The sequence below is a fragment of the Lipophrys pholis genome (genome assembly GCF_963383615.2).
Source record: "Lipophrys pholis genome assembly, chromosome: 10".
Lineage (NCBI taxonomy): Eukaryota > Metazoa > Chordata > Actinopteri > Blenniiformes > Blenniidae > Lipophrys > Lipophrys pholis.
This window is the reverse complement of record NC_137640.1, coordinates 9,319,310-9,345,188: the sequence shown is the minus strand read 5'-3', so window position 1 is coordinate 9,345,188 and position 25,879 is coordinate 9,319,310. Positions and strand designations below refer to the sequence as shown.

The 25,879-nt window shown below is 41.8% G+C and overlaps 2 protein-coding genes across 3 annotated transcripts in view; one reads left to right on the top strand and one right to left on the bottom strand.

Annotated features, from left to right (window-relative positions):
* ralgps2 (Ral GEF with PH domain and SH3 binding motif 2) overlaps positions 1-25,879 on the top strand; it is a 74,124-nt gene that overhangs the window by 34,701 nt on the left and 13,544 nt on the right. For both annotated transcript variants that reach the window (XM_080473266.1, XM_080473267.1), the window contains exons 8-10: positions 59-151; positions 2,369-2,495; positions 25,552-25,689. In XM_080473266.1, coding sequence (XP_080329392.1) covers positions 59-151; positions 2,369-2,495; positions 25,552-25,689 — 358 coding nt within the window. The remainder of the gene's footprint in view (positions 1-58; positions 152-2,368; positions 2,496-25,551; positions 25,690-25,879) is intronic.
* On the bottom strand, positions 5,406-23,571 carry angptl1a (angiopoietin-like 1a). Its single transcript, XM_080473268.1, has 6 exons — positions 23,259-23,571; positions 13,082-13,326; positions 12,334-12,954; positions 8,247-8,440; positions 6,849-7,119; positions 5,406-6,766 (listed from the first exon to the last, which is right to left on the bottom strand). The coding sequence occupies exons 2-6, from the start codon at positions 13,269-13,271 to the stop codon at positions 6,579-6,581; spliced, it is 1,464 nt and encodes a 487-aa protein (XP_080329394.1). The 5' UTR covers positions 13,272-13,326; positions 23,259-23,571; the 3' UTR covers positions 5,406-6,578.

The window sequence follows — 25,879 nt, the reverse complement described above, 5'->3', positions numbered from 1 at the left end:
GGATGTTTATCTGTTCTGATGATGATTGTTTATCTTGTTGGTTTTTTTTTTTTTTCAGAAACTGTGTGACATTAACAACCTCCATGCAGTCATGGCTGTGGTGTCAGGGTTACAGAGTGCCCCCATTTTCAGACTCACCAAAACGTGGGCGGTGAGTATTTGATTAATGCTGTGAATAAACACAGATATCACTAGAATCTGTGAAATCTGAACAAAAATACAAAGTAATTAAACCAAGGCTCTTTGGGGAAAAACATAACGAAAAGGGAAGTGGTCCACTAACGGACTGTATTCGCTGCAAATTCCATGGTTCAGTTAATTTAGAGCTGGTTGCGGTTACAATTCTTTACTCTAGCAAATGCCCCAAATCTCCTTACAGATGGCTAAGTATTTAGAGATGGGGAAATTTTGAAGTCATTATTCACTGTAGACTTGTGTTTGTGTCCCCAATATGTGAGGGAGAATCAGTCTGCCAGTGTTCGGAGTGAATATGTGGAGCTTACATAGTACTTCAGTGATGCTCTGAGGTAATGAGGGAAATCACTTTATCTCTGGTCCACAACTTTCGGCAGCCAATTAATCCCCATACACACATGCATAGATTTTCATATCTGCCTTCATCTCCTGTTGAGCAAACTCTCCAAAACTTAATCGTAATGATTAACCTTAACCTTAACCTTAACCTTAACCTTAACCTTAACCAGCCGCCTTTATCTCACTGGTCTGTTACAACTCCTAATTAGTCGGGGACTAATAATGTGTAGGAATCTGAAAATATAGAACTAATGTTGTTTGAACTCCAGGTAAAACTGGGTCACACTTTGCCTGATCTCCACATGAATGTCATTTAACATTCAAGGTTTGCTTGATAAAAAATACCAATTTTTGGCAATTGCATTTCACTTGCGTTGGAAGTTCAGATGTGGTGCACGGGCCGCGTGAGATTTATGCAAGAGAGTTGAGGATTCAGCAGACATCTGTTGAAATGGAGATCATAGAAGAAGCCGCAGAATCTGCTGCATGAAGACCAACTGACAACCTGGAAGCTCATTTCTCACACTTGGTAGTGGAAATTGAATCGCTGGAAACCGGTTTGCGACATCTGCACTGACTGTGAGTCTGATTGGTGAAACAAAGCGTGAACATGTTCAAAACCAGGTGACAAATTTCTAAGATCCTGTACTGTAACTCTTGTACAAAATTTGCTTAGTAGTTTACAAAATATCTTGAAATGTTTTGAGGTTCACAAATTGTTTATTTGTCATTTCCTAGTGAGATATGGATTTAACCTTAACCTCAGTCCAATGAAACTATGTCTTCATCTAAAAATTTATTGATTCCACTTAGATGAAATAGGTTATTGACAGAATAAGGACTCATAGCCACATTAAAAAAAAAATATGCCAAGCACATTACAAACACAATCATTTATGCTCTCTGCTCTTTTCACAGTCATTTGCCGGTAGTGCTTTTAATGCTGCTGTCTTAGGTTAACATGTCTGTTTTAAACTATTTGTAACTCTCACAAATGGACAAGCAGACACACACACAAGCTTGCAAACGGTCGTTATTTAACTGGAAGGTTACATTCTTCTGTGCTTTGATCTCAGCTGTTGACCCTGGTGTAACCAGAGTGCCATCAGTTCAACAAATGACAAGGCATTTTGGATGTGGCACAGAGGGTTTTGACAAGTATACATGGTCCCTGCTATATACAAATACCTACAAATGACCCAATATGAACCGGCATTTGACTTGTCTTGCAGTGAAACTACAGTGAACTGTCAACCAGCAAAGATGATAATTCCTCATCTGATTACAGAGTATATACCTTGCAAATTGTGATTGAAAAATTGAATCATTCCTGTATGATTCATTCACATGAATGGGATACAGATGACAACATACTGTCTTTAACTATGAATACTAAGATGTGAATCTATGACATTTGTGGCGTGTGAAGTCATTGCTTTAAGGTTTTCCTCAGAGAGCGGCTTCACTTGGAGGGAACACACATACAAGGTCACAGTGATCTTGACCTTTGACATTTGGATACTCAAGTGGGAGTAAACATGTTTGCCAGACATGAGGAGGTTCCCTGCAAGGTGTTTAGGGAGATATCTGCCGGCGTTGAAAGATATCACGGTGATGGACATCTGCGACAGTGCTACATTGTGAAGATTTAATTACAGTCGTGTAGGTTTTTTGTTTGTCACATTGTATTTCCTGGCTGTAGCCGAGTTTAAAGATGTCTGCGGAGTTTGTGTCTGTTAAATCGTTCAAAGCTCTGATGTTTTCTTTAACCGTTCTCACGCTATCATGCACTGCTCTTGTTCCCTCCACTTTTCTCTCCCCATTTGCCTCACAGTTACTGAGTCGGAAGGATAAAGCGACATTTGATCGGCTCGATTACCTGATGTCCAAAGAAGACAACTATAAACGCCTGAGAGACTACATAAACAGCCAGAGCATGGTCTCCTGTATACCATACCTAGGTAACACACTCATTCTTCCACACACACACACACACACACACACACACACACACACACACACACACACACACACACACACACACACACACACACACACACACACACACACACACTGTAATGAAACACAATAACGACGGGGTCTCTCAGGGTCTCCCTGACCGGCCCCAAGATGTGCCTCCCAGATTTATTAGCTACTCACAAACTAAAGTGGACACTAATGACAGGCATCTGGAGCTAAAAAAAACAAAACAAGCGGCCTCTCTCTGTATGTTTAGTGCCATTACCTCATAGATTATGCAGCCGTGCTTCATTGTTTGTAAGTCTTCCAGTTCTTGGTGTTTTTTCCAGTAAACTTTTTGTTTCCACTGTAGCTGTCACCTCTTTGTAGCCCATCGTTTATTTCTCCCCTTTTTTTTTTTCTTTTTCTAACTTCTCCTTGCTCCTATGATTTGAGAGGAGCGAACGGTAAACATAAATTTGTGGCTCAGTTATGAAACCTCTAAAAGTTCCATTTGTTCAGAACAAACACATTAATCATTAAGAAAGCTAGAAATAACTGAAGTCTTTTTCCTTTCTTCACTTCCTATACCCTCACTTTTATTTGTGCTCGACATTATGACCTCATTGAGGACTCCCTCCTGGGTAGAAAACACTCATGCCCATGTTCATGGATTTATCGCTGTCCTGCTTGTTCTGGTTTTGACTCACTGTTGACAGGATTACTTTGATGATCTTTAAAGCCATGTTATTTTTTTATTATAACCATCGGGCTGTTCTCGCAGCTACTGCTGCGTGATTCGAACGTAGACCCTAAAGTATGTGCAAACAAACAGACACCACTGCAGTCTGTTTTTCATTAAAGAAGCTTTCAGCACACCCTATTTTTTTTCCCGATGCGCTCCTTCTTTGATATCCGGACCTAATGACCATCCATGAGACAAATGGCTTATGTCATGAAATAACACACGCTTCTCATATTAATTGTCTGTCCTCCTTGTGCGTGCACATTTGTGTAGATCTAAAGAAAAACTTTCCCCTGAGTAAGCATTTAGAACGATGTGCGATTTGCTGCCCTTTGTTAGGGTGGAGTTACTTTTGCATGTATTGTAGTTTGCTTTTTGTTTTTTTGTTTTTTTTAAACAAGTGCAAGCTTGTGAATGACTGCATGTGACATGTAGTGAGTGTCCAGCTGGACATCTTCCTGCTCTTGATGGAACTAAACTGGCACACAATATCACCACTCTTTCGTTCGCTGACATTTTTTCCCTAAACCATAACTACTGTGTAGTAAGGCCGTGTCAGGGTTTGTTTCTCATTAGATGTTGGTGCATGCGTTTATGTCTCCGTTCGCTCAATAAAAGGACCTGTTGAATTGGGGTCCAGGCTTAAATTGCGCTCCTAAGCCACAGCACAGGATTTAAATTGCCATGTGTGTTTTTCTACGTGCTAAGTAAGCAACAGGAGGGATACACTCGTACAAAGTGCTGCTTTTGTGACCTTCTATCTTGATCCTTTGCTTCATTTGCATATTTTTGAGTGTGATTAGTATCTCTGGTGATAACGAATTTGGAGAAAGATCCTTGTGTTTGCTCTACAGTGGCCCGGTTCAGAATTTCTTCCTACAGTGTACTGTTTGTGCCTCCATGTGTGATCTCTGACCTACTATTAGGCTCACCAGACACAGCCCCCACTTGTCTGCGTTCACCACTGGGCCGGCCCGTTGAAGGCTCAGTTAATTTTGCTTCTGTTCTCCGGCAAATTATATGGAGACAAAGAGCCCATAGAAACATGTGGCTCCACCATGACAAAACACACATGCTTTAAGTGTTTCCCCCAACTCGTATTCCTTTCACCTTCTTCATGGTGTCCGGCTCGTGAAAACAGCACGGTAGCAGTAGCAACATAATCGGGGTCTGCTACGACGTCTATAGTGCACTGTAGTGCATCCAGTGGTTTGACGGAGCTCACAGCCTATTTTACAATCTGTTTGGAGAAGAAACATTGATATAAAGCTTTCATTAGTTTCTAACTTTAAAGGTTAGTTATTGGTTCTTTTAATCGGCTTCTTTGCTTCTTTTCTTTGTAGATGTTGATCTACTTCAATTCAAAATCAAATGACAAGGTGAAATGTAATGTAAACTTGCCAGGAGAAAACATTAACTAGATGTGCTTTAGGAAGCCTCTGCCACAGTGCTTCCAAAAAAAGCACAAGAGGATTTGAATTGATGGGAAGACTTGTCGAGTTTCTGTAAGGCATCAACTCTACCTTGCAAAAAAAAATAAAAAATCACAAGGAAAACACTCGTAATAAATAATTAGGCCTAAGATAAGAGAGCCAAGCAAGCTGAGAAGTTATTTTCTTTCCTGGTTTGTAGAAGATGCTCCTGAAAAGATGGTCCTGTGTGTGTCAGAAGTTAGTGCAACAAATCCCAGAAAAGTCTCAGCACAAAGGCCATGTGTCAGTTTTGATAACTCGCCTATTGTATGAGTTTGTGAGCTACGATGTGTTGCTCCATTGACTTTATAGATCTTCTGTCTGCTCTTAAAGTCCTACCTACGGTTCAGAGTCTTGAGATCAAGAAAAGTTTAACGATATTTTGTGGAGGAAATGCACCACTTCTTGTCCACTCTGTCTCTTGCGTTTTATCGTCTTCACTGATTCATTCTACCTAATTTGTTTGTCCCTGTTTAGCTTTTTTGTCTATTATATAGTATATAGTATTTCTGTCCTGCCTATGAAAACTGTCATACTTGCCTTACACGTATTCTTCACGTTGCTCTTTTAGTTTTCCTATTCTTTCAGATAGAATGATGCGATATATTTTTAAGTGCAATCTTTCAGTGTAGACAGTCTTTTTTTTTTGTGCTCACACGCTTAAATGATTAAATCTTCACAATTTTCTTCAGTGCACTGATGGCTTGGGTTGCACTTACAATGGATCAAAGAATGTTAATTTTAGATTTTGGTCTCGTCCCGACTAAACACTGAAATGAACTTGGCACATGTTTGACCTGTTTTCCACTTTTGTTTGAAATCCAAATCGCACTTTGTACATCTCATACTAAGCAAAGAGCGAAACACAGTTTAATGTTTATAAAATATTTTATTTTTCTCAGATGGCTGGCAGTGCATGTCACATGTGCTCCATCCTCAAGTCAACTAAATATCCACTCAGGGTTTTTATCTCTGCCACATGTGTGTTTCAGGTACTGACGTGTCTCTACATGGGATTAAAAAAATAACTGTTATTGTTACAGGGCCAGATATAAAATGGCTTTGACTATATTTACTATAAATACATTGATAAATAACAAAAAAATGGAAGAGTGACAACACTGTGAACATTTGGCCTGAGTAGAATCACACCTCTTAAATTAACTTTCACAAATAAAGGTAAAGATATTTACATACCAAAGCCAGCCCAGCCATTTGCACATTGGACAAACATATTGTTGCACAACATCACTTTCTATTGGAAGGTGGTTGGGCATGGGAACCCCCATAAAGTCCAGACAAATCCCACAAATAAGTACACAGCAGGTAAAACATCGGTTTGTCAGGTGTTCACAACTTTGAACTGCATCAGTATTCATGCTTTTAAGTTTAATCATCCCAGTACATCCACTGCCCCATTGTATGGGGAAAATTACTTTTAATATGTCTCCAATAGCTGCGCAGAAGAAATCTTTAGTAAATGACCATTTCCCTTTATGACATAATGAGTCTTCAGAGGAGTGAATAGAAAGGGGACACGTGAGCGTAATATGTGATAGCCCCCAGGTGCTCGATGTATCATCAGTGTCCAAATATGATGGACAGTGATAGGTGGAGGAGAGCAGGTACTTACTGAGGTAAGCAGCATCAGTCTTCATTAAAGTTGTCTAGCCACTATGCAGACTGCTGGGAGTCGTTATCATTTTGCCATAAACGAAAACCACTGTCTCTTCTTCAGCTGTCTTGCACAAGGCGAAGTTGAGCAAAAGCAGAGATTCCTGATTGTGCTTTTCCAGTACTTTTTTTATGACTAGAACAAAGATAGTGGAGGTGACGGGGTGCATTTGAAGGGAGCTACAATTCAGGATTTAGTCAATTGGTCGGATCATGAGGCGGACCGACTTGAGGGAGTAGAAACCGCCTCCGTAGTCTGCCCAGAAGATTCCATCCTGAAATTTGCTGCGGTAAACCCCTCCGCTGTACCACACACCATTCAAATTTGTCTGACCACAAGCGTTGTACCACCAGCCTCCCTTGTGGAAATGAGCGCAGTTACCTAGTGAAGAGATGACAACAGGAACAGCTTAATACAAAATACAAAAAAACCAAAGTATTTGACTGTCAACACATTTCCGTACCAGAAAAGGCGTCCTTGTCCCGATCGAGCGTGGTGAACTGTTTCCCATTGTTACTGGTGAAAGAGTCTCCGGCATTGCCCTGGTAGGTGCCCAGCCTCAGCCGATAACCCTCACTCTCTGGCTCCAGATGAAAGCTGCTGTACTCGGCGTACACCTTCTTTCCTGTCCAGTCTTCCAGCTCAATCACGAGCTTATAATTACCCTGTTTGGCAAGGTTGTAGATGTTGTCCAACCCGAGCCAGTGTTCTCCGTCTATGTTCCCGAAGCCTTTCTGTAGAGTACAAGCAACAAAATGTGATATTTAAAGTTCAATTGCACTGTGGTGTCGTGCAGGATTGTTTTGCATTTGTGGGTTAGAGACTCTTGTTATCTGTGGAGAGAAGAGATGTTGGTATGTTTTGTGGCGAGTGAAGACGAATCATGTAGCACCCAGTAGGAAAAAGTGAGGTTAATAAGATTAATTTACATAGTGCTGCATTAAAAGGGATCTGATCCTTACAGTAAAAAAAAAAAAAAAGAAAGAAAGAAATTAAATCGAACTCCAACTGAGATGAGAATTCGTTAAAGTTGTGATCCGCAGTTTCTCACTCAACATATTAGTTCAGTGGCAGGGTCGGGGAGGAGTTTGCTGCGGCTGAGTGGAGAGTGTTGTGCCGAGTGCACTGCTGCAGAAACACATTCCAGTCTTTGATCCAAACAGCATCCCAGTATTGACTTGAAAATCAAATTTTATGCCTGAGGGGAAACCCTTGCGTTTGCCTTTTAGCGTACAGAGAACACAGAAGCGAGTCACTTTGCCTGGCTGTGTGTCCGTGTCACTTTCTGCTCTTGGTTGTAAAGAGAATTGGAGGGATTTTATTCATTTATTTTAACACCAATTTTTTTTTTAATGCTGCATCATATATCTATTACCAAGGCTGGCACATTGGAAGAAAGTGATGAAGAGATCATTACCAGTGGGTTTGAGAGGAGAGCTGCATCTCTCTGTCTCAGCCCACTTGAGCCTCTGTGATGGTGTATATTTGTATGTAGGTCTCTGGATACTGTTCTTGGCTGCAATTTTAGCGTGAGGAAATCCACCACAAAGCTGTTTATACTACTGGAGCAAGTGCTTGCTTAGTGGCCCCAAAATGAACCACTGTAACGGGTCACCGAGGAGACGATAAGCCCCAAGCAATTTAGTGCCAAGATTTCTATGGTCTTTCTAAGAATGGGATTCAGATTGTTGTCATGGTGGTGGAAGCGACACCTGCTTTTATCTTCTTAAAGGTGTGTGTGTATTTCATGATGGATTCCATTGGTAGCGCAGCATGTAAACAATAGAATTTTTACATATTTCTCCTGTCTCAGGTGGTAGTGGGTTAATAATCTTTGTGTGTAGGTGGTTTACAAACTGACTTTGTAGTTTTCCCAGTTTCGGAAGAAGTTTACGGAACCGTCCCTCCTCCGTTGCAGCACGGTCCAGCCTCCATTGTCGAGGCCATGTTCACACCAGGCTTGGATCAAGCGGTCGCCGCCATCAGTCTTCAGTAGATACATTCCACTGGTGGTGTGACCCGCCTGGTGAACCTGGTAACAGTCCCTGAAAGGACCTAAGGTTGGAGAGATGGTCATAGGAATTAAAAAAAAAAAAGAATTGTACGAATGTGTCTAAAGCAAATGATGAAGTCACTATTGATATTTACACATCAACTGCTTTCTTAATATTCTTCAGGTTTTTTTCAACTACTATTATTAACTAGTAAAGATAACAAGACAAAAAGCTGGAAAATACCTTGCTAAGGCATAGTGTCTTCTGCATGTCTTAGCTGCTAATTCTTCCTAAACCCACCCATTCTCCGGATCACTGGCAGTTTAAGCTCCATGAGCAAATACACCAGGATTTCCAAGAAATTACAGGGACAGAAGTGCTTCAGACGTCAGCCGAGTCCCACTGGGCCTGAGCATTGAAAATCTTTTTTAATGAGTTTTTAATCAGATTCAGAAAGACCATCTCTTCAGGAAAAATAAGAATAGAAGCTGTAAATGTACAAATTTTTGACAAATAAGCTGGAGAGATCGCACACACATGTCACAAGTTGGCTAAGATATATAAACAAACAGCAACCGAGATTGCAAGCCCAAACAACAGTGGTTGCTGTATAGTTGAGCTACATCAGTAAAGTTTATTTGTATCTGTGAAACCAAGGTAGCACCATTGATTACTAATGAAAGCAGCAAGCCGTCACCCTCCTTTCCTTCCCACTGGAGTCGATTGGAGTCTGTCCTTGTGGAAACACAACAAAACATAACCCTAACTCAACCTGTACTAGTTTATCCAGAAAAGACACGGCTCAGAAATGTTATTGCATACAGTCTGAGCAAGTGTTGTTAAAGATGTTACAGATATTGAAAATCTGACAAACCAGCTGCAAAAAGCTAAACACACATTTCTGCAACTTTTGAATTTCCCAAAAGAAGACAAAGTGTTTAAAATAATAATGCTGCTGCTCTGAATAACCCATCGGGAGAGCCCCTGCCACAATGTGCTTTTAAAGTATGTGTGTGAGAATCCTAATCAGACAGACAAGAGAAAAAATGAGGAAAAAGGACAGAAGGAATGTCAGCTAGAATCTGATTTACGGAAATTTGTAATTGTGCTGGCATTCTTTGGAAAATCTCTCTTTTTCTCAGGCAGTTTTAAATCCTGAAGTCTGGAGTTACATAAGCTGCATCTGGACACCTTTTCCTTCCTATTCTAATGTGATCCTTCATTTAGATTAAGGCTCAATTTGAAACCACAACAATGTATTGCTCCCCAAGCTGAAGCACCTGAACCTAAACTGATCATACTTCCAACGTTTTTCCTCCTGTGTTAATATATATTAAACCTGCATGAGGACATGCCTTGTGTTGAGTGGTCTATTTGTATTAAAGGATTTTGGTCGGTGGAGGTCTTAATTTAGGGTCAACTTCCAAAAACCTCCCACACAGGTTTGCTATTTTCCTGTAATGCTTCGCCAGGTTCTTGGTAAAGTTACAAAAATAAACAGAGCGTCTTCGTCAAAAAATGGTCCAGCTGGACCAAACTGTAGTCGAGCAATTTGTGTGTACTGTAGCGCCGAAGCTACAAGGAGGAGAGCCAATTAAAGTCTCGAGGTGGACTCTTAATTTGTGCCGTCAATCAGACCTACACAGTTTGCTGTAAGATATGTCCATTTTAAATGAGCTCTCAAGGTCAAATGGAGAAATGGAAATTAAAGGACTGTCAATTCTGCAAGAACAGCTGCCCTTTGTTACATTAAGTAAATATGGTGACCGAAGGGTAGAAATGTTTTCATTTTTTCCAGTCCATTTGAAGTGGTGGAGGATGAGGCTTCAGCCACCACCGCTTGTGACTCAACTCTGGTTTCTTGTTGTTTTTCTTGGTTCCTAATAACTAGGGGCATCTTATTAATGACGTCCAAATGATGTGGATAAATTCAGTGGAAGAGAAAGATTACAAAATAAAAGCCGCCTTTTCAATAAGCCTTGATGAACCACTTCAAAAGTAATATTACAGTGCAGTGTGGACTTGGGCAGTTCGGTGGAGGACTCACAATAAACAACTTGAAATATCTACAGTAACACTGTCTGGAGGTTATGCACTCATGGAACTCCTGCGAATTTACAAGCAGCATTGTGCACGCCTCGTGGTTTCTTCCATCTCCCCTGTGTATGTGCTTGTGTGTGTGTGTGTGTGTGTGTTTTCACCAGGGACACTTTTAAAATATGGCTGCTTTGCTTCTGTGCTCATCGAGCATGAAATGAGCCTGTCATTATTGGGGCTCTGCATCAGAAGATGGCAGCAGCTCAGAGGAGCTGAATTTCATTGACTGCTGTCTGAGCAGCATGCAGTGCCTGTGTGGACCTGTCCCAGTATTCTTTTTCATCCCACTGACATGTCATCAACATTAAGCTGCTTTTTCTCGTAATTCACGGTACTGCAATCTAACAGGCAAGACCAGAAAACAAAAAGGAAAAGTTTTTTTTTTGTTTTTTCAAAAAAAAAGCATGGTTTCTTTTCTTTGTGTTTTTTTTTTTTTTTTTTTTTTAAACATTGCCCTTTTCTCAGACAATTTTAAATACTGAAGTCTGGCTTTCCATAAGCTGGAGCTACACACTTTTCCTGTTCTAATAAGAATATTCACTGAGATTGAGACCAAATCTGGAACCACAGCATCATATTGCTCCCCAAGCTGAAGCACCTGAACCTAAATGGATTATATGTCCACATTTCTCCCCATTTGTGAAAATCTATTAAGCTGGCATGAGGACAGGCTTTGTGTGAGTGGTCTTTTTGAGTGATAAGTGGATTTCTTAATTCAGGGTCCGTGTGTTTAAAAAAAATAAATAAATAAAAAAACTTCACAGGTTTGTGTTTTTTTTTTCTTGTAATGTTTCACCATGTAGTTTTTAAAGGTAAAAAATAAACTGGACAGAGCATCTTCATCAAAAAATGGTTGAATCTACACCAAGAGTAGCCAATTAGAATCCAGAGGTGGACTATAAAGTTATGGATTTAACCTTTATTTATTAAGATAAACAGTTTTCTCTAGAATATGTCCAAATAAATGGAGTAACTTAAATTAACAACATTTTTTGATAAATGTCTCTTCTCCCAAATATCCCTTAAGTAATCAGATTACTTGACTCTACTGAATCCTTCAATGGAGTCACTATTTAAACAGACCCCATTTTATTCCCTCTATGTTATGATTTCATTCATTTCACATGTTTTGTATAACCTGTCAACATTCCCCGCCACACTGTAATTGCCCGTCTTAATACAACAGCCAGGACCAAGTTTAAGGAGACGATTCCAAGTAGCACTGTCCCCTCGGAAATTTGTTTCATATTGGAGATGATCTCTCTCAGATGTCCAAATTAGCCAATCTATGGGGGGAAATAGCAGTGTGCAACCTCATCTCTGTGAAAGAATTTTATCTGATGGGATGGTTTTGTGCAGAAATCTTCAGACTTGGACTTCACAGTGCCTTAAAAAGAAAATGATGCATGGTTCGAATGTGAATGAAGCTTTGCAGTGTAGGTATGATGTATTTTGCATTCTATGAAGCCCCTTCAGCGTCCAGCTGTTAAGATGGGTTTAATTTACGTGCTACTAATTTAGTGCATCTGCTCTACGTAGCCAATGCAGGCGGCCAAGTGGGTCCTTAGGAATGTATAATTTCACAGCTGTTATAGCATGCCAGCCATGAGCCAAACGCACCAGAATACCAACTGTTGCAAATAATTGTATTATAAATTGCATTTCTTTGCTAATTGTAGTTTTGTACTTGTGTTTCTAACTATCAAGCAGAATTGGAGAAACGACAGACATGTCAACAATGGCATGTTATTGTTTTTTTGGTCAGTCTCCCTCCTGCTAATCTCATGTCTATTGATGTTTCCTGAGTTTACAGTCATTCATCCAGTTTCTCCCAATAATTTTTAAATTCATACATACCATCAGAGGTAAGTGTGCCCTGTGGTGGTGGGGGATCAATCCCAAAGGGGCTTGCGGTTGGGGTGTCCCTCCGTGAACCTCGGGGAAAGGCCCGGTTGTTATTGTCTCTCTGTATCTCATTGGTGAAACGATTGTTAACGGGAATATTCTGCGGCACCACCTGCACCAGTGGGGGGACAGCAGGCAGCTCACTGCGTCCCAGCGTCCTCAGACACTGCTCTTCTAGTGCAGAGATGAGAATGGATTGGTTGTTGACCACCCCAGCCATTGTGGCAAAGCGGGCCTCCAGCTCTCTGTATCTCGAGGCCAGTCGCATCATCTCGGAGGTCACGTTGAGGACACGGTTTTCCAGCTGGGCCAACTCTAAAGAGTTGTCTCTTTTCCTGATGATCTCATGCAGCAGCTGCATATAGAGTTGGGTCACCCTGGAGTTCATGTTCCTGCTTTCTTTCCGGAGCAGCTTCATCTCATTGACCAAGTTACCATCCACATCTACCACCAGCTGCAAGGTCTCTATCTCGCGCCTCTGTTTGTTCAGCACTTCCCGTACATCTGCGATGTCCATGCGGGTCACTCTGTCCTTGTCTGGCTCTGGGCCTGTGGTGCTGGCACATATTGGACCTGATGGCAGACATACAGATTTAATTTACTTAGGATATTAACAATTACCCAACAAGAAGAAAGCATTCAATATGAGGGCCACATGATATTAAAGATTAGGTTTTGTTTTTTTTGTAATCCTTCATACCAGTTATTCTCTGCTCAGGCACCAGGAAGGTATAGGAACATTTTTTGGCGTCAGGATCCAGAGGAGCTCTTTTACTCCTCTGGAGAGAAGGCTCTTTGGTCCTCCGGGCTTCCCTGGGGCTCCTACAGTAACTTTCCTCCCAGAGGGAGAGGCAGAGCAGGGCACACAGGCTCCACATCAGCCGGCGCATTGCTGCTGACTTGATGGATAGATGAACTACTCACTGGTGCTCCCTCCACGCCTCCCTGCAAGAATACAAGACCTTAGGATTTTGGAAAACAGCCTCTTCTGTGTTTACAACAACCAATAGACAGAATGAACACAGCAGGGATGTTTGTGTGCCTTGCCAGAGAAGGTCAGCATAGGATTTTACCTAATATGGAATTGCAACTTTTTGAAATATCCACAAACAATCAGTGTTGTTTAGGAAAATGTGCAGTAGCAGATTTATCACGTCATTGCTCAGTTGAATATTGCTCTTGTGGAAAGTTTGATATAGAGAACTAATTGTCTGTTCAGCCAACTGGGCACAATCTGCATTTTTATTTGTTCATTCCTCTGCTGACAAACACCCCATTTCTCTGAGGTCCTGTTATTAAGATCTGATGCATGGCTGCTGCTGCTGCTGCTGCTTTATCTTTAGTGCCTGCCTTTTCATGCACTTTATCTTTCATAACCTTGGAATGTGGAATTTCTTACCTAAATTCCCATGAGTTAAGCACCTTATAGGTATTTTCTGAACTACAGGAATACTCTCAATACGTCTTTGGTAAACAGCCCAAAAACTCTTTTTCTAATAACAGTTTGTCCTCCCCAGCAATAACTTACAAGACTAGAGAGGTTCTACAAAATGTTTGGTTTTGCTTTTATTTATCTATAATTTGCACCGAATAGTGAGTTTTTGTCCTTCAGCAGTAAAAAGACAAATGGGAATTCTTTTTTTTTTAAGTTAACTCCCAACCATCTAGACTGGTTTAAACACAGGTTTAAGCGCCAGAGCCTTGGCATTACTTAATTCTAAGCATCCACGTGATATTGTAAATGTCAATGGCAACATAATTGTTGTGGATCACTTCCAATGACCAAGGAGGTTATTTTCCTAAATAATTTTCTAAAAGCTTCTGGTTTCTGGGTTGTGAATGGGTTCACACCCTCTTGTAGGGATCTGACCTTGTTGTCCCCCATGCTACTGTTGCCTACTTGCGCAATCCCTCCTCCTTAAGTACAACCCATTGACCCCAAATTCCAGTGAAGCTTCCTGTGAGGCAGGTTAAAACGCCAACAGGGATGTGAGGTTGGAGGTAGTATTTGTGTTTCACTTGAAGGATTTAACAAACACATGCACATGCAGACAGTCACTACAGGGGCCAGAGATAACATTAGAAAAAGGGCTGTTTTCGACCGCGCCTAATACGAGGGGTCACTCTTGACACTTCCCTGCCTTCGATCTTTTCCCTCCTGATTCTACTGCTGTTTTCCATGTGAGCACAAACAGAAAAGACACACGCTGCTCCATTTAACACCCGAGCTGTTGCAAGGCCGGAACCGTCTACCCCCTTCATCCGCTCCATCTCTTCTCACAGTTGGGCTTTACTCAGTGCCACATCATTAAGTCCTCCCTCCACCCTGAAGCCCGGGTCTGTGTGTCTCTCGTATGACGCCATTGTGGTTCTTTGGGAATTTTGGCAATTCTGTCACTTGGAGCTGTGTTGAGAGGGGACAGGATTACAGTTCTTGCGGCAAGGCTCAACTGTATGAGTGTGTGTGTGTGTGTGTGTGTGTGTGTGTGTGTGTGTGTGTGTGTGTGTGTGTGTGTGTGTGTGTGTGTGTGTGTGTGTGTGTGTGTGTGTGTGTGTGTGTGTGTGTGTGTGTGTGTGTGTGTGTGTGTGTGTGTGTGTGTGTGTGTGTGTGTGTGTGTGTGTGTGTGTGTGTGTGTGTGTGTGTGTGTGTGTGTGTGTGTGTGTGTGTGTGTGTGTGTGTGTGTGTGTGTGTGTGTGTGTGTGTGTGTGTGTGTGGTGCATTTACTCCTGATGGTCTGTGTAAACTTGTGTGTGTCCGTCTGCATGATTGAATACTGTGTGTGCATGACTATCCAAAGACGTTATTCATTTTCATGGTGGTGTGTTTTTCCAGCAGCCGGTGTGTCTGACAGCGTAACCAGGTACTGTATCCTAGCTGACCTCAGTAAAAGCTGCTAATGACTTTAACAGCAGCATCAGCAGTAACAGTTCTGCACTTTGTCTTACTGTTTCAACTGTGGTGGGAATTTTATTCTGTCATTTCCCCCAGAAGTGTCCATATTCGCACAGTTTAGGTGGAATAAACATGACAGGCAACTTTACAGCTCATCCATTAACCATCTATATACCCCTTCTTTTTTTCCAGCTCATTCGTCCTTTTAAGTCTCTGCTTCCTTCTGTGCATTCTTTCGTTAGGTTCTTTTGAGAGTCTGATTTCCTCCTTGATGGAGGTTCTGGGTACGAGGGGCTGAGCCTCTTTCATGGAACCACAATAAATCGGAGACATTTGAGCTAGCCTTGAGGGGTCACCCCCGTCTCGTGACAGTACAAACTTTGAAGTGTTTCTTCCAAACAAGCAAAGCACTCTTTTTTATTTTATTTCTTCCTCTAACCTTAAAAAAACAAAACTTAAACTAAACACTGCTGAACCACTCTAATACTGTGAGAGCTTATTAACAGAATGCACAAAGCGCTAACTTGTGGCAGGAAAACACTTCCTGCAAACAAGCGTTTGCAAAAGGGGGAGGCACAATAGACAAATGCCTCAGGCCCTGAATTGGAGGAGGGCCCCCAGAGAAGGTTGATATTGGTCAGTGACAATATGATGGAACCTCTTTACTTGGATACTTTCTGTGAAAAAAAAAATACACTGTGAATCGCCCCAATTAGACAGCTGATGTTCGATATCAACAGCACAACTTGAAAGCAGTATACCTATCCATCAGAGCACACACACACACACACACACACATACAAAAAGAAACATTGAGACTGTGAGAGAACATCTTGCATTAAAAAGTAATTATGATCCTTTGTCCCACTACAAACTTTCCTGACCATGCTGGCAATTTCCCAAATGTCATGCTAAATTAGATGAACAGGGAAGAGCTTCTACTCTCTGGGGTCCATAGTCTCTCGATACCTGCCTGAGAATCCTATAGTTATCTTCAACATGTGAGTAAGCTTTGCATTATGTGGAAATCTGGATTGATTTCTGTGAACGGGGGGGGGGGGGGGGTGCATTTGTAGGAAAACGGTCATTTTGATTTATCTAGTTTGCAGCAATGTGAACAGCAGTGCGTTTGTCCAGCAGTACCCGCTCGGCAGAGATAGTGGAGGCTTTAAGACGGCGATGGAGAACATCTGGCATTTTTTAGATTCAACAAAAAAGAATCAATATGTAACAGTTCACAGTCTATGGATTCTTTAGATTATTGTTGTGACAAGCTAATGTGAGGTCAGTGCACAGCAGCAGTAAAAGGTGTTTGGGTTTATTTTATTTCCATACACTGGATAAGACTGCTTTTGCATTACCTGTACATGTGCTACATGTTTGATGTGCTTGAATTACCAATGTATGACTGTATCATAGTAACATTGTGTGTCGTTAGAGATATATTTTTCACTGTCAGGACATGAGGGAGCACTGGACTGTGTTTACTGCACACAGAATGGAGATGAGGAGCATCAGGCAGCGAGGCTCAAACAAAGTACAGGGATTTCAACGAGTGGCGCAGGCAATAATAGATTGAAGAGACTAATAGTAGTAGAAAGTGGGTCATGGCCGTTTCTCCCTTCACAGCCAGGTACCATTAATATAACTTGAGGCATTACCTGTGAGAAATGAAATGCTACGCTTACTTTCTGAAAGCTTTGTTCCTGACTGATTTGCACTGCTTTCCTTCTGTTGAATTGCTTTTCTTGGTCTCTCTCTCTCCCTCTCTCTCTCTGTCTCTCTCTCCCTCTCTGTCTGTCTGTCTGTCTGTCTGTCTGTCTGTCTGTCTCTATCTCTCTCTCTCTCTCTCTCTCAAACCCCTTTTTCAACTTCTTTGAATACTTTCCTTTCTCTATGGTTATCTGTTTGATATTCGTTCCCCCCCCCCACTTTTTTTTTTTTTTTTTGTTGCAGTTAAATAAAAGCATGTGAGAGTTACAGACCGAAAGTAATGCACCAAATAAAAGACACCGCAACAAATTTTTGCCTTAATGTTGATTGGATTTACAAAATTTCTGATTTGTTTTGCCATACTGACAAACAAGTTGTGTATTCTAAAGCATCTGTGTGGATTGAAACCAGAGAAGCACTGTTTGGGAACAGGAAAGGACATCCTGCTGTCAACTCTGCTTGCGTTTTGTTTTGGCAACAGTGTCGACTCCTTTATTATTACACTGCTTGGTCCTCTCTTCAAAAATAATTTGTAATAATCGGTAATGTGTTACAGTGTCTCGTAAAGTGTGGTCACTCTCCTTCGTCTGTCTCTCCGTCTGCATTATGGGCCATCTTATTTTTAGTGCAGCTACTGGAGCAGTGTGAGGGCAGACAGTATAAAGCCTGCTTCCTCTCCTCTTTTCAACCTCATGCACTCCTTAATAAAATGAATAATTTTCCTTTGAGCAAGACACAACCATCTCTGTTTAAGTCCTTGACACGCTGTCATTTTATTTTTATGTTCTCCTGTTTGAGATGAGTAGCTCCTCCTCTTCTTTTTCACTTGAACAGGAGAGCCGATTGTCTATTAATAATTGAAGAGTTCAGTCCCTTGCTGACAGATCTCTGGTCTGCCTTACACACACAAAAATGCACTCACACAGTTGTTTGCCAACATAATTATACAGCTCATTGATGCAAACACACATACACAATAAAGTCAAGAGGAGTAACTATTTCATATTGGACAAAAAAATAAAAAACTACACCGTGGTAGTAAGTGAGCCAATGTTTTATATTATCGCTGATTAGCTTTGGGCTAGGACTGTAGGAAACAGAAATCATACTTTTCTGTTTAAGGAGAGGAAACAACTAGTGAACTCATGGAGCAACATGCTTAATTAAGATGGTCAGAAACGGGGAAATCTAACCTTCAATTGTTATACTGAGTGACTGCCAGTCAGCCGTCAAGCCTGTTGGCTGATCGTTTGTTTCATGTTCATTTTGTAAATACTAATTGTGTGCCATGTGTGGACCCTCTGAAATTAATTTTGTCTCAGCTTCCATTTGTTTTATTATAAAAGTGATTATTTTTTCTCAGACTTTGGTGCTGCCAACATCTTGTCCCCAGAAAATCATGTTTTGGAATATTTAAAGTAATTTCAAGGAGAACACAGTCACACCATGATGAACAGTTTCTTCCGATTCATCGGCAACATTTCTATGTTGCTCGGTTCTAAATTTAAAGTTTTCAAGTTATGAGTTTGTTCTAAGACAAAAAAGCTACGATCTGAGTCGCTCATTTTTCAAAATTTTAAATGCCTAACTGGACTCGGTGTGTTTTGGGATTTGAATGCTTCTAGATATGCATATGACCCACGCTCCTCACTGTATTTGAATGCACCCTTTTTTCGTTTCCATGTGTCACTCATTTGTCTCCAGTTTACATTTTTTGTTTTGGCAAACACCCCATTGTGTCATGTCTGGTATTTTTGGACTGGATGGTAGTGAAGAGGTCACTGTTTTAACAAGAACAGTAACTGTGTGTTATGCAGCATCTTCACTGCATTTTTCAGCCTATGTTAATGTACATGCATAATTCCCATGCGTTTGTATTTCAGCTGATTGTGATTATGACTTATTCAGATGTGTGTTTTGCTCCAGACTTTGCCTGTATGAAGAGTGTAAGATGATCCTAACCCAAGCGGTTCTGAAATTTACTGTGAGGTGCGTTTACTGCCAGAAATATTTCTGTGCTGTGTGGGTTTCTGAGCTCGTGATCCCAAAATGTCTCATGGATTCACCAATTCTGATGTGTCAGCCCGTAGCCTGATGGATTGCAGTCCAACCAACAAGAGCAAGATGCTTTGATAAAACATTTAAACTATCAATGTCAATGTATTTCCCAGTCTCAGGATCTCCATCCTACGTCCTCCATCTAGTCTTTAGACTTGAGCACAAGAAACCCAAAATCCCCCAAAAAGCAGATCACATAAATGCTGGTGTAGAAAAAGGAGGGTGGAAATCAAAACAAATTGGGGCTGAGTGAAGAAGAATTGTTGGATTTTGTGGAAACGGCAACAACAAACAGCTTTGGTTTGCGTGAACGCTTCTGTTATTTGACAGCCAGGAAACGACCTCCTGCTAACCTTTTATCTATTCATGATATAACCAGCCACATTTTCATGACCACTTCCCAGAGCCACAAATGGAAATGACAGCCAAGAAGCTATCGAACCACATGGAGGGCAGGAACAAAGTCAAAGTGAATGGCTGAATAGATGGAAATGCAGCTACAGTATGGAAGCTGTAAAAGTTCTGATATTATTAAACACACACGAATAAAAATAACAACCCATATGGGAAAACTTATAAAGCCACTGCCAAAAAACTGAAGAAGCAAACGGTTTAACAATGCTGCTATTGTAGAACATAAAATATACTTTTGTATGATAGTCATCACTTTGTATCCTCTCATGAAACGTTGCACATAGAGGGCATGTATGATGGAAAAAAATGCAAATAAAATGAGATTACAAGATCGTAAATAAAGATTGTCTTATTGGGATTGTTGCTTGAGATAGTATGACAATGTTTTGTCCAGGTTATGTTAGATTAAGTGGTTATTTCATATGATGAGACTGGAATATAGTCAACACTTGGCTTTTTTCCTCTTGCTGCTCCCGAACTACTGAGCCTCTCATGATGCCACACTTGGTAGAAGCGAGCCCCCAAACCCCCACCCCAGCCCGAGGCCCTGCAGGCCCCCCATCTGTTTTCCTTCTTCTGTAGTGAAACTCTAAACATGTGGGCTGATGTTGGGGTCAGAGGTCTATATGTGGGATTAGGGTGCAGTCCCACCCTTCCTCTTACCAAAGCCCCCGCCCCCGCCGCTCGTCCGCTCTACAACCCCTCAATCAATTGGCCTTTGTGGAAAGTGGGCTCTCCCTCTTCCTCTTTATTCACACCGCACGCATAAATGTTACAAACACCCTTTTCCTACGCTCGTGGCACCCAGGGAGATGGAATTAATACAAGTTTGTCCCTCTCAATCTGTCATACTTTGTCAAGATAAGGGCTCTCGACTCTCCAACAACCTCCTCCATCACTCCATGACACCCATCCTCTTACTTCCCCCATCGCAAAACAGACGTGCAGCCAGCACCTCACCACAAACACAACACTGTCCACAGACACAGGTGTATTATTTGTTCTTGTGCTTCAAAACCCTGTGAGTGACACTATTTATATGACCGACAATAGAAAATGATCCATTCTAATGGATTGCTGGAACTTCATCCATTCATTTGGTTTCTCTATTGAATTGTGAAAATAAGATTGACTTAAAACAAATGCCACTTCTTTGGTTTCACACAGCATGAAAGAGCTGGAGGAGGGTCAGGAGAGACCGGAGAGCCAGGAGTAATAAAAAAAAAAAAAAAAAGGAGCTAAGATTTTATGTAAAATTTCAATTGGCTGGATCAAGGAACCTTTTCTGATTTAGGAGATTACTCCTGACCACGCATACACTCTCTGTCTTGGTATTTAATTCTCCTCTGTCACACCTCACCATAATCTCATATGTCAGGCTACACATGCTTTCTATTAAGTGAATCAACAAGGAAGCACACACACGCACACACAGGTTCTAGTTAGTTACGTGCCTCGACTTCTCCTTTCTGTTTATCTCGACCTCCTCTCTGACCTCCTCCTACCTATGGTGACCTGTCTGTTCAGCTGTGTCCAAGCTCTCATTAAGGCGATTCTAAATGAGCTTCACGGTGCAGCTACAGATTTTCTTCTCGAGTTCTGCAGTGGCCTCATCTGTCTTTTTTTTTTTTTTTTGTCTTGTCTGTTATTAGTAGCTCCTTCTTCAATGCACATATGCAATGGTTGACCGTGTTTCCCCCAATCATAGGTTGAGCTTTAAGAGATGCTTTGCAGACTTATTATGCTAATGTTGCATTTAACCACAGCAGTGCCGGGGTAGTGTTTTTTGGACAAGCTTGTGGTTGTATGGGCCGATTTATTGCTGCTCGCCTCCTATTATGTGGCTGTGTTTTACAGATAAGATCAGCTGAGCTGTCCGTTACACGTTTGGGTCTGCAATTGTTTGACACACAGGTCCATGTTAAACGGTGAGATAAGACTGGACACATGCCATTACATCACCCAAAAAAAGTCACAGCTGGTTGGTGTTCGCTGGGTAAGCTGTCCATCTCCTGCTGCGTAACAACATGGCCTGTGACGAGTGGGCCGGGGGAGGGCAGCGGGTAATTCTCTCTGACAACTCTAGCTTGCGCCACCTAATTGTTATTTATTGGCTTGTCCAAAGAGTTTTACAATTTTTAAACATCTAACGGATGTTGTGTTGTGATTTGGATTCTGGGGTGAAGGTTAAGAGAATGGTAAGTTAATGTGTGGATTGGTAATGACCTGTTTGCAGCCTGTCCCCTGTGCACTGGAGGTTCAGGTGAACTCGAGGGCTCTGTGCTGGCGCAGCTGCACAGGAATGTTCTGGATATGTATCACACAGCTGCTCCTGCCTCGTCTCTATCTTTTCAGGTTCCCTTTTTTCCTTTTTGCAGCCTGAGTTATTAGAGGTATTGATAGTTTGATTTATTACTCTAAAAGAAAAACGAGCGAGCTCTTAAAATGTGTTTTTTTTAGCCTTTTATTGTTTTCTCATTTTGCCTTCTACGTCAGACTTTTTGAAGGTCTCTGCATGTCTCCTGTGATCGTTTACAGCATTCACAGATGTGCCTTTGTGCTACATGTAATATTTTCCACAGATCCCACCAGTAGACCAGTACCTGAGTTACAACATTTGTAGTTAATTGTGAGTTGGCGATACGGATGTGAACCACATTGATGTCATTAGTGTTCAAAGTGTCTGTTATCATGACATGGTGGCAACTCATGTGTCTTATGTCTGTGGACTGTGGTTAACAGAGGATGCGGTTAGGGATGAATTACGCCGTATTTTAATGTTTTCCACCCAACAGACCCAGTGAGCGGTTCTTGTGAAATCTCTGTGGATTTCCTGAGCTAAAATCACATTTCTGTTAACATCAACAGCCGCCATACGTAAGAAGGAGAAGCAACTGTTGAGAGACATGTCATCACCTCATTATGTGCAATCTTCCCGATCTAACCTTCATTCCAGCAGGTTAACTTTGCTCTATCCCTGCACCCCAGATAGCTGCCAGGCTCAGATGTTGCTGTATTAGGAAACCAAAAGACTAGAAAAAATAAACAAGTCTGGCTCCAGAGCTTGAATCTCTCCTTCTGATCAGATCAACCTCCCTCAAGTGTTTTTCTGGAATGCCCTACTTTACATTCTCTTCACTTTCTTCCTTTTCTCTGCAGCTTTCGGTTTCACCTCAGGTGGGACAGAGTGTACATTTCAGACAAAGTTTAGAACTCGGGATGTTCAGGATGAAATGAATGGATCCCATTGACGGCATGTTTTCATTATTTTAGGGTTTTTGTTCAAACTAGTTTTGTAGTATCAGACGTTTGCTTTGGCCTAAGCTAAAGGAAATGCTCAAATTGCCGACCGCATTTAATTTTTCTCTGTAATTAAAATAGTTTCCTACAGTCCATTTATATCTCTTCCTTGGTCTGATACACAGTTGCATATTTTGAATGTATTTCCACTTCTTGGCATGCTGCACACTGTGCATCTTCCTCAGACGCAAGAAAGAAAGAAAAACGGACAAAGAAGCGTTTCTAAATGTTTCTGTCTACAGCTCCAAACCTCCAGTCACAAACCCTCCAAAACACTCTAGCCTCCCAGCCAGAGCTTTCACAGCTGTCCAGACACACACACACACACACACACACACACACACACACACACACACACACACACACACTCATACACACACACACACTCATACACACACACACACACACAGGAGCACATCCACATGCAAAGCACGGCCTTCCTGACATGTACAAACACCCAGAAAAAGGAAATAAATACTGAATTAACTCAGACATTTACCTTTTTGTTACCAGTGGTGATGAGTGGTGTTTTCCTGCAGTTATAGTTTCACGTGCCTGTTGTGTTGTGTCTTCACCGAGCTGCAGTGCTCAGGACTCATTTCTCTTGTCTGTCTTCTTTGTCCCAGTCTGCCAAGGTGCTCCTCTTCCACTCACTCCTTCGGTCCTGTAGCTGTACTTTATAATACGAGGCTTGAGTTGAGGCCCTGCTCACCAAAGATGTGCCTCTCTCGGATATGCCTCTCTCGGCGGACTTAATTGTTCCGGGGCTCCGGCTGGGGCATGGTTCAAAAGCCGGCCACTTCAACAGACTGAGTGCAAACTACTGATGCCTTGAGTTTTTCACAAAGGATGGGGGAGACTGGAAGAGGGAGGGGAAGGAGGAAGAGATGGGAGGGGAAGGGGTATGAGGGAGTGGGTGTTGGAGATTGCCTTTTTTTTTTTCCCTTTTTTTTTTTTTTTTGGTATTGCCCTGCCTCCCTCTGATGTCACTCTGATGGAAAAACAGGACAGAAAAAGAGAATAACAGAGCCGCCTCATTAAATTCCCCGTGCGCAACAATGGCCTTCATGGCTCTTGTAGGCAAGAAGTGAGTTGAGGAAAAGGACATGAAGCCCATTTAACTTCAGGAGGTGTTTGAACTGTCTGCAGCACATGCTCTGACCCTTTTGTCCTCGATTGTAACTCTCAACTCCCATCTTATTTTTTCTTTCTTCTGTAGCAGAGGGACAAGCTGATTATAATGCGGCTGTGGTTTCTGAGCACTTTCCTGGAGAGAACAGATGGATGCATGGGAGTCGGGGACAAAGGCAGGCAGATAAAAGTGATTTGCTGTGAGACATGCAGACAGAACTGGCCTGAGTAATGCAGGGTTCATAAGAGAAATGTTTTTTTACCTATGGGTTGTATTAATATGCTGGGTTGCCTGTGATATGAACAGATAGATTTTTTTTGGGGGGGAGTGATTGGAAAAAACTGAATGGAGAAGTGTAACTTTTCCTCCCTTGTGCCTGCATTGGTTCTTCTCGCCCTGACTCTTCCCATGAGTTTTTCCACATATAAACACAAACAGTGTCTGTGTGCCCTAACCACAGGTTCTTTGGGCTCACATCTGTCTGTGGGTGTTCTAGTCTGTATGGGTTTGTGCATGACTAACAGCTGTTATCCCCGACATGCTCACAGAGAAGCAGTTAAGCCACCGGGATCCTGCTTTTCTGTCTCCTCTCCTCATTTCTTACACTCCCCCGAGCCCCCTCTACCACCCCCCCAAACGGAGCAGAATCCCCTCATGCTTTGAAACTGTTTCTCTTTATCACCCTGGATTTCTTTCTTTGTCCGTCTCATTTCTTCAATTAGTTACTATTTTATGTGTGTGTAGCAGATGTGTATATGAGCATTATGCTGAAGATGAGGCTTGGCCCATTTAATCTGCTGGAGCTGCTCCTGCAGTTTTGTGTTTGGACTCTGCTTGTGCACTGTTGTTAAATAGATGTACATGCATAAAGGTCTGTGATTATAGGAAAAAGGATGTGATAGGTGTCGCGTAATCGCTGTGTAATAACTTTTCTTACATCTGCACTCAATCTCCACCCTGGCCTGTGAAAGAGTGAACAGAGTGGAGAGGAAAAGAAAACACACCATAGCTTCACTCTTGAAAGTTGTTAATCTCTCTTTTCAAAGTGGTGGGAAGCTGCTCCCCGATTTGTTTCTTAATGTTAATATTTGTGTAGTGACAGACTTGGGCTCTCAGCTTTGCCTCAAATTTGCCAAAAAAAGACGCGATGAGAATAGGAAACCGAGGAAACTGAGGCGACCTTGAGTTAGGAAGGCTCGTGGTCTGTCATCTATTCGAGACGCTTTAAAAGTAATTTGCCTCCAATGGGAGAAGTTCAGATTGCCAGAGCATGTTTCAAACTTAAGTAGAGTATGCAAATAGGTGGGTGTGGGAATTCTTTTGTATTCCATGTCTATTTTAGCCTGTTGGATACCAGGCAGTTATCAGCTGGTTTCCACACAGAAATCCCACATCTGGAAGACACTTGCATCAGGCATCCAGGGAAATCTGGCGCTGTTAGGATGTCCAGCCTTGTATGTGTCCACATGATAGCTGTCTAATGAGGAAAACCGTCATGTTCTCTGTTTCCAGTAAGAAAACAAACACTATTTGCAGATGGCTACTGTCCTCATTTGGCTTGGGTTGGCTCAATAAATAAGGATACACAAGGAAAACGTGCGGTTTATTTCTATAAATTTATTGCCTAAATCTTTTTTTTCTATTTGTGTCTTCATTCCAGGGATGTACTTGTCTGATCTGACATACATAGACTCAGCCTACCCTTCCACGGACAGCATACTGGAGAACGAACAGAGATCGAATCGAATCAACAACATTCTCAGAATCATATCGGACCTGCAGAGATCCTGCACCTACGGTGAGACTTGAACAGCACGCAGTCACAGCTGCATCCATTTACTTCATTTATTCCAGTGAATCACAATCTCCTTCATGAATGTAGTTCATTGTGCTGACAATGCACAAAAATAGGTCAAACTGGTTGTAGTCCCTTGAAGAGTTAATTTTCTGTCAATGTCAGCTAATCAGTATCATGTCAGAGTCAGGAT